This window comes from Fragaria vesca, linkage group LG2 (assembly GCF_000184155.1).
Source record: "Fragaria vesca subsp. vesca linkage group LG2, FraVesHawaii_1.0, whole genome shotgun sequence".
NCBI classification, from domain to species: domain Eukaryota; kingdom Viridiplantae; phylum Streptophyta; class Magnoliopsida; order Rosales; family Rosaceae; genus Fragaria; species Fragaria vesca.
The window spans coordinates 8,058,399-8,067,146 of NC_020492.1; the positions used below are offsets into that span (position 1 = coordinate 8,058,399).

General features: G+C 38.9%; 2 protein-coding genes across 2 annotated transcripts; one reads left to right on the forward strand and one right to left on the reverse strand.

The window, feature by feature from the left end:
- The first annotated feature begins 2,187 nt into the window (after window positions 1-2,187).
- LOC101312411 (cyclin-dependent kinase F-3-like) lies at window positions 2,188-2,898 on the forward strand. The gene has a single exon (XM_004292264.1). It carries the CDS (start codon window positions 2,188-2,190, stop codon window positions 2,896-2,898), a length of 711 nt encoding a protein of 236 aa, XP_004292312.1.
- Window positions 2,899-4,792: 1,894 nt separating this feature from the next.
- Window positions 4,793-7,749, reverse strand: LOC101304925. The gene is made up of 4 exons (XM_004290029.1): window positions 7,364-7,749; window positions 6,353-6,993; window positions 5,405-5,605; window positions 4,793-5,076 (listed from the first exon to the last, which is right to left on the reverse strand). The coding sequence occupies exons 1-4, from the start codon at window positions 7,608-7,610 to the stop codon at window positions 5,044-5,046; spliced, it is 1,122 nt and encodes a 373-aa protein (XP_004290077.1). The 5' UTR covers window positions 7,611-7,749; the 3' UTR covers window positions 4,793-5,043.
- Between the last annotated feature and the right edge of the window lie 999 nt (window positions 7,750-8,748).

An 8,748-nucleotide genomic window follows, 5' to 3' on the forward strand; every position in this document is an offset into this window, starting at 1 on the left:
GTTGATCGATCAATTGGATAGGAGGTGAGGGAGTTGAGAGGAAGAGAGAATCGAAGACGTAGGAGATTAGATGAAAAAGAAAAGAAATAGGGTTTACAAGATGAAATTAGTAAAGTAAAAAAGTACGAAGTTTTTTGTAATTAAGAAAAAATGAAATATAAAGAAAATAAGAAATCATGGTTTAATGATGTGGCCGTGTCATGTCAATTGTCACTTAAGATGGGCTCTAGATGGTTTCTCAAAAGATGGTTCACCTAGCGTAGCATTACTCAAATAATATAGATCTATTGTCAAATTGTACGCACAAAAGCATGAACTATAGATCACCAAAGTACCATCATGTCGTTGATATTCTTCTGAAAGGGTGGAGTAGAGTTGTAATCATTCTTAAACTTTGCTACCTATGTACACTACTACACTTGTTCACCTAAAGAATTTCTGAATGCTCATTGCTTTTCTATCAATTTTGGTTCTGCCCTATTTGCATATCACACTGATGTGATTCACATGACACTCCAATACGAATCTGCTCAGCATCCATTCCACAAACATCGATAAATTTTAAAAGCTAGATAATGAGTAAAATTTCAAAAGTACTTGCCTGTGAGGAACTTCCACCGTCTGAATGCATCAGCTTCTCTCTTCCATGCAAACTGTTGTAACGCCAAACTTCCTATGCACACCACCAAACTCTACTGGAATATCAAACAGATCAATGTAGCCTCTGGTGGTAATTGGAACATCAAACTTTGAGTGAAAGAATATCAGACTTTTGAGTTCAATGCCAATTTGCAATTGAGTGCAAATCACAGCAGACTCAATGACCTTGAAGCCAGTGGCGTAGCTAGAAACTCGATTTAGAATAGTCAAGACTTAAGTGACTATTAAGTTAATTAAGACAAAATATCGATACGTAGTCGTTTCATAGAAAATATTTTAATAGTTGGTTTATACCTAAAATTATAAATTACCTCATTAGATTGATTCATGAAAGAAATATCGATTATGAATTATTTTTTCCTTTGTATTTATAGAAACTGCGAAGGAATTTATCAAACATTACCATTAGAAATGAAAGTAATGTCGTTTATAGGAACTTAATTAGAATAGTCATTTCTATTTTTCTACAGAGACCACTTAACTAATCAATTAAAGATTATGTATAAGAAATGTCAATTGACCCTTCTCGCCCCCCTCTCCCTACGCCCATGCTTGAAGCACCAAGCAGACCCATACAAACGGAAGATGAGATTTTAATATCAAACAATGAAGCAATGGCTGAAAGATGAGATCTTGAATCGAAGGTTTTGATAAAAATCTAAACTTGAACAATGATTGCCCCAGAAACCCCTGCGTTCATCTGACGCCGACTGGGGGGCGAAATAACAAAAACGCCCCTGCCCAAAATAAAATCGGAATCCTCCGATCCCCACTGCGAGTAATTATTCTTTGTACCCGGAACACCACGTGGCACTGTCAAGTGTTGTACCCGGTCAATCATATAACTCAGATTCATGTGGGGACCAGCATGGGGTGGAAAAAAAAAGAAAAGTAATTAAATACACCAATCAGAAATAAGGATAAAACACGTGAACTAATGAGATTAAAGAGGAACATAAAACAGGTGGTGTTCTGGGTACAAATAATAATTTCCCACCTACTAGGAAAGTGAATTAAACACCAAAATGACAGCTCATGCATCCGTTGTGCCAGGGGGCGAAACGACCGAAACGCCCTTGCCCAAAGTCGGTGAAAGTGAGTGAGCGTGGAAAACTATAAGTAGATCCACTCGGCTCCTCATTTCTACTCACTGCTCTCTTCCTCACTTCTTCTTCTTCCCCCATTTTCATAATCTTCCCGATTTCATTTCTTCCAGTTGTTTCTGGGTTTCCCAATTCTCGGCTCAGGTCTAGGGCAAACTCTTGTTTGATTTCGTATCAATGGAAATCCATGACAGATTCGATCTGATCAGGGTGGTCGGTGAGGGATCATTCGGGACGGTACATAAGGCCATCGACAGGAACACCGGTCAGACCGTGGCGCTCAAAGAGCAGAACCCACCCTGTTCTCCCTCGGAGTATTTACCCGAGATCCGCGCTCTCACCGAATTGGAACATCCCAGGATCGTGAGTCTGAAACAAGTTGTATACACAGAAGACGAGGGGTGTGTTTCTCGTTTTCGAATACATGAAGTGCATCCTCCGTGGTTTCATTCGGCAAAGGGAGCTCAACGGAATGCCTTTCTCGGAAGCCGAAATCCGATCTATGGCCTTGCAAGTGTTTCAAGGACTAGACTTTATGCATCGCCAACGCGGTTACATGCACCGGGATTTAAAGCCCGAGAATCTGTTGGTGAACGAGCGAAAAGAGGTCAAGATCTCGGATTTGGGCAGTGCTATTGAGATAGACTCGAGGGGAAACATGTTCGACCATCACGTCACTACATTGTGCTATGAAGCCCCGGAGATGCTCCTTGAGACCTCCTATGATGAGAAGGTTGATATGTGGGCGGCGGGGTTGATCCTAGTCGACATGTTTCAAATGTTTCCTCTATACAGAGGTAACGATCAATTGTATATGATGCGCCAAGTCTTAGGAGCTCCGGATTGCAATTCAAAAATCGGAAGGATGGTTGCTGAAGCACTTGTAAACAAGCCTGAACGTGAGGAGGAGAAGGGTGGTGTTGGGTTTCGAGCAATTTTGCCAGATGCTAGTGAATCCGCGATTGATCTAATTCAGTCCCTTTGTTCTTGGGAGCCTTCCAAGAGGCCAAGTGCTGCAGAGGCACTTCGGCATCCGTTCTTCAAGAGTGCAAACAATGTTGCGGCTGCTCCTGCCTTCTCATGTTGTGCGGTTCCAAAGACGACAAGCTTATCATACATGCAGCCAATATGCTAGGAGGACAGAGGTTGCAGCACAAAATCAATCTAGAGTAGGAAGCAATTGTACAAACTTTGAATAGTACAGATAGAACTGATTTTTGAGTACCAAGTAATGCAATTGTACAAAAGTTTGAATTTATCTCATTCTCTTAATGAAAATTGGTGACATTGATCACCCTTGTTTCCATCCATTCTTGCTCTCATTGATCTTTCGTTTACTAGCTTGTACTAAATTTCTTTCTCGTAAATCTGTTTTCTAGTCTGTTATGCATTTCCACCATGCATTCAATCTGAATTCCATCTTTCCACCATATAACATTCTACTCAAAAGGGCCAACCTGCATATCAAATTGCTCCGAGTATATGTTAAACGCCCAATATCTAAATTTACAGAACATCATTCCAAATAAAAAGAAAAAAAAATTAACAAAGCAGTCATGCTGCCAAGTTCTCTTCTACTTGTTTCTATTGATCTAGTCATATTGAAACTGAATCAAGCTACAGCAACCACCTTGTATGAAAAGGAACCGCAATGATACTGATGGTTGTCTTGTAATTAGAGGTAATTTCATACATCGTCAATATCAATGAAGATATAATCGATCACTACATATGCCAGGAAAAAGAAAATGGCTGTCTGCATGACCAACTTGGGATTTTCCCTCATGTTTGGTGATGTAACTGACCTGTAACCAGAAAGCATGCATTTGTTAAATGCTACAAAACATAACTACATACTTGAAAATAAGGGAAATACAGGAGACCGAAAAAAATAGGGGAGTGAAATTTACACACCCTTTTTTACAATCCACACACCCCTACCCCATTTTTTATAAGGAAATGTCTAAACTATCTATGTTTTAATCTCTTTAAGTTGTCAAGGATAAGGACATTTTAGACATTCTTTATAAAAAATGGGGTAGGGGTGTGTGGATTGTAAAAACGGGTGTGTAAATTTCAGTCCCTAAAAAGTATCATTAGAGTTCGTGTTCCAATAAGTTTTTACCTAGCAATATGCTGAGAAAATGGATGGAAAGGTAAACTCTGAATGAAGAGCATGCCTGGTCCGGATAAAACAGCTTTTACAAGATTGTCACCCTCATATTTGTAAAACAGTTGGGGAAACTTGATTCTTGGAAACAAAAAGAAAAGACGTGATTTAAGTTGTAAACTTTGGGGCACCTAATAGCATTTAGCAGAGGGTTATCATTTATCTAAAAGGAGAAATGTCCCCGTAACAGGGTCATTTGCATCTGAAAGAGTTTATCAACAGTGTGGAGGACTTCATTTAGTCATCTACTGTGTAGGGGTTCAATCAAATCACCTAACAGGTGGTTCTCACCATAACCCCTCAGTCCTAGTAACCCAACACAGGAGTTGAGGGCTCGCAACCACGTTACCAATATAGGAGCAATACAGAAGGAGATTGCACATACTGAAGCAGCTTACACCAAACACTGCTCTTCTCATGGGCCAATTGTATTTGATTTGGACGTTGACTGTTGTATCACAGCTGCTATAAAATAAACATCAACAGATAGTGTACCTCACCCACCTCAGGATTTTTCTGTAAAACTAGCAAAATGGAGAAAGCCAGAAATGAGACTAGTCCAAGTCCAACTAAGTGATAACTAGGTAGATTGGCCAAGAAAGATTCATTATTCAAAGAGTTTTCAACAAAAGTAGCGAAACTTTCCTTCTCTTTAGCTAATAATGATGCCACAAAACCCGTTTCTTGTTTTTTTAATGCAATGATGCTGCAAAGAGCTTTTTGTATCTCCCACAGTCCCACTTTTCTGAGTGACCTATGCATCTTCATCTTCATTTTGATAGTTTTGCTAGAGAGATAATGTGAGAAGTTTATTCTGTAATGTACAAATCAAGCAGGCTGCTTTCTATTTATATAACTCTGGGAATCAGCAGGATCCAGAGCATGTGCTGTATACTATGAATTTGAACCCAAATTGGAGACGAAGTGTTGTAGCTAAACGACGATAGGCCATGTGATGCAGAGCTTATTGTAATCCATCTATTGGAGGAAAAAAGAAAAAACTTAGATACATTGCTTATCAGTTCTATGTGTTTGAAGTTGACTTGCATCATCACTATTATTGTTCCATAATGAAGCTGATCCACAATGTCATAAAAGGCCATCTGTCGTTCAAGCTACAGTTTCAGAGGCTATTGAGATTTCCTGCAAGAGAAGATGAAATGATGTCAGACTAGGCTACCCTGCTTTGTTTATGACCATGAAGAGCTGCATGATCTGATTTTACTGCTTGATTTACATTACCAGAACCAAAGAGGATTGTGAGACTGAAAGTAGCTAGTAACTGAGCAATAATTACTGCATCAACACGAATGAATTTCACCCCATTCCTGACTATGAATATAGATGATGAAAGGTGTTAAACTGTTAATCACAACCTATTTATTATGATCAAGTTATATATGCTGGGACCCTTGACCATGTTCTAATCTTCAGATGCTGAAAGTAGACTAGTCTAGAAATGTAAACTTGCCTTCAGAGTTGCGGTGCTTGAGAATGTGCATCTTGATGTGATGGCACGTCCTTGATCTAATAACCACCCCACCTCGCTGTACGTATCGCCATCTTTACCTTCTTTTACTGAACACCACAATTGCTTGGGAAGCAATATGAGACCACTTTCATCTCTTGCTGAGATCTGCTCACTGTCGCCTAAAAGTTCTTGAAGAAAGTTCTGCATTATCAAGTTCACATAAGTTATAAACTGGACCATGAAGTTGCAAGGTTTTGGAGGTCCATAAAATGATGTGTAATCATGATAACCTATTAGCTTTAGTTAATGCTAAAACAAAACATGCAAAGGACCAGTCAAGAATAATTAAAAGTTTCTCATAGTGGATCAAAAAATGGGTTGTACTCATATTCATCTAAATAAACCTACATGCAGTCATCACACCTAATGGATTACTAATCTGCGTGAGGGAACCAACATAATAAAAATTTGATGTCATAGAGCGGCAAAAAATAAAATTGGAGAACCTCACCTCCCAGTGGGATGGACATATTAGACTGTCAAACTCAAAGGGAGCGAAGCATCCCAACCCCAAAATATCCAAACGAAGTTCACAAAACTCGACTTATCCATCTGATTGTTATATTTCTAATTGGTTTCTATGGTACACCATATAGGTTCCATAGATGATTGTACAAAACTCCATGTCAAATAAATGTTTATGGTATTACCATATTACACGGAAAGTGCTTAAATGGAATGTAGAGATGCAAACTTTGAATGTGATTCCCAGACATTTGTAGAAGGACAGAATGAAGTAAAGTAAGGGGATTTATAAGCAAAATCGAACCAAAGAAGAATCATGGCACACAGTTATATGCAAGAATTTGAGTTTCAGTTCAGCATATCATACACAAGAAACCAAAGTCGGCAACATTTTGCAGTAAAGTAGGGGGATTGATAACTCACATTTTGAGAACCACTAAAATTGGCAACAGAACTGGAGCTCCGCCAAGTACCAACAACTTTCAAAGCTTCCAATGCAGGCGTAGTAGCAAAAGCAGAATCACGGATGGCACATCCGCCTAATTGCTCCCCATTTCTGAACGGTCCATACCACTGTTCACAAAGAACTCTAAGACTTTGCAATATCATCTTCGTATTGTCTATGCGAATGACCTGAATTATCCTCATACGAGACTCCTTATCTTGAGGACTGATCAAACAATACTCCAATTCCAACAACTTATTCGAACTCTTATCCTCCACCGGCAAAACAGACACATAACACCCACTAGACTGATAGGCAAATGCAGCAACTTTGTTGTCCACACCACCCACATTCCTCTCAAGGATGCTGTACCGCGTAGCAGCATCGGCTTCACATCCAACCGTGGGAAGTAGCTCTATCGTCTTGTAGGCAAGAACTTGGTCTTCCGGGTCAGCAAGAGTGGGACACTGAGTCTGCCAGTCGAAAACCTTAACCTCCCACTCCCTGTAAGCATCAGGCACAACCATTTCCGGGAGTTCAATTGGGATCCCTTCGGTTGTGAAGTCTGCTCCATAGCCATCCCATTCACCCGATACATTTCTGGCAAATTCGGACCACGCTTTGAACAAATAAAACAAATTCACAAGAGATAAATTGAATCATAATACATCTTAATCACTTCAATATTGGTCTCCACACTATTATATCTAACCCCAACATCTCTTATCCAATAAAAGTAGTAACGTTCTTCCTATAGAAACTTGTACAGAAATAAAGCTTTTGTTTCATTACACAACTTTCTCCTATATCAGCTTCTATACAATCAAATCCAAATAGCTTCAAGTTCTCTGCTTTTGACTACTAAAAACGAAAGATGAAATCTTTTGATGCTGGAGATAGTAATCAGATGCTTTTAAGCAAACCCAGAAAAATATATAACCAAATAAGCAGAAGCATCAGTACAAATTGTGGGTTTAGGTTAAACTAACCAGAGGCAGAAGTGGAGGTCGGATTGAGGCTTCTGCTATGATCCTCATGAAGTTGGAGTTCAAGGTCAGAGAGGGTGGCCTTGGTGGAGGAGGAGGCAGCGGTCTGGACAATTTGAGTAGCAGAGCGACGAGTTTGAGGGTGTGGAAATTGAGGGGGTGAAGGCTTTTTGTGAGGAGAAGAAGGCAAGGAAGTGCTTAAGCTTAAAGCTCTGGTGTGGGGGATTACACTGTTCAAAGCCATGGCCATGTGAATTTTGGTGAGTTATGAATGAAGGGTCTTATCTATCCTCAGCAGCCTTCATTCACCAATGGAGCTGAGAAAGAGAAAAACACAGATTGATGCATTGGCTACATAAACAAGATGATGGAATATTCCTAGATGACAGTTGGCGGTTGGAGAATCAAAGAAGTGATATTACCGAACTGGCCTTGCTGTGAACGGTGTCGTGTAGCTTTATATTCCTGCTTATTTCATATTCTGTAAAAAGTGATGCTATTAACACATCTTATTTTGCTATTTACACACCTATTTTATGATTTGAGCCAATTATAAAGCAACTCTAAGGGGTAATTGTGTAAATATAATCAAATTTGTAGTGATAGGCAAACACATGAGATGTGTGAATAGCAAAATAAGGTGTGTTAATATCAATTGATTTTTGTAAAAACCCCAACTTTGTTTTGAGGTGCTTGCAGTGAGACAAGGGAGGATGAGCAGGAAAGAAGCTGCAGCTAAAAAGGTTAATTTTTCTGTTCTATCTCCATTTGTTCTATGCTTGCTGCAGTTTGGGTAGGATGGTAATTAAGTCTAGGCCGGTTCTGATGAAGGAGTAAAATATCGACGATCATGGAAATTTCGATGGTTCGAAAAAAAGAAATCTCGATGGATATATCGAGATAATATCGAATATCGATGGAAATTTTACCAAATTTTATCTAAAAGTTGTATATTCGACCAAAAATAGACTAAATATAAAATATTAGAAATATATGAAAATTAATATCAGTAATTGTAAAAAACGGAAATTTCGAGGAAATATCAAAGATATTTTAGATATTTTACTCTAGAGGTAGTTAATTTGGTTTGGGGGATTTCAAATGTCCAAGATATTAAGCTATGTGGTTGTTTGGTTGACCTTTGGACTTTAGAGTTTTGAGCAGTTGATCAATTTTTATCAACAGGGTGGATTTTTTTTGGGTGGATGAAATGGGTAAAATAGAAGGTGAATTTTGCTGAGGATTACAAGATGCTCCGTCAACTGATCATATGGAACTTATTGATCAGTTTTTTCTTGATGAAAATAGTTTCGAACTTTCGATTGGTCGTCAATGATAGATGTAACTGCCCCGAATTGAAGAAATTCTAATCAAGATTCCTTTGCATG

What these genes read in the sequence shown, in the direction of transcription:
- LOC101304925 (XM_004290029.1), bottom strand. Translation starts at nt 7,610, where the DNA reads ATGGCCATGGCTTTGAACAGTGTAATCCCCCACACCAGAGCTTTAAGC. An exon ending in GACCTCCACTTCTGCCTCTG is followed by an intron (nt 6,994 to 7,363) that starts GTTAGTTTAACC and finishes ATTTGTTCAAAG; the next exon opens with CGTGGTCCGAATTTGCCAGA. An exon ending in CAAGCACCGCAACTCTGAAG is followed by an intron (nt 5,077 to 5,404) that starts GCAAGTTTACAT and finishes CTTCTCTTGCAG; the next exon opens with GAAATCTCAATAGCCTCTGA.
- LOC101312411 (XM_004292264.1), top strand. Translation starts at nt 2,188, where the DNA reads ATGAAGTGCATCCTCCGTGGTTTCATTCGGCAAAGGGAGCTCAACGGA.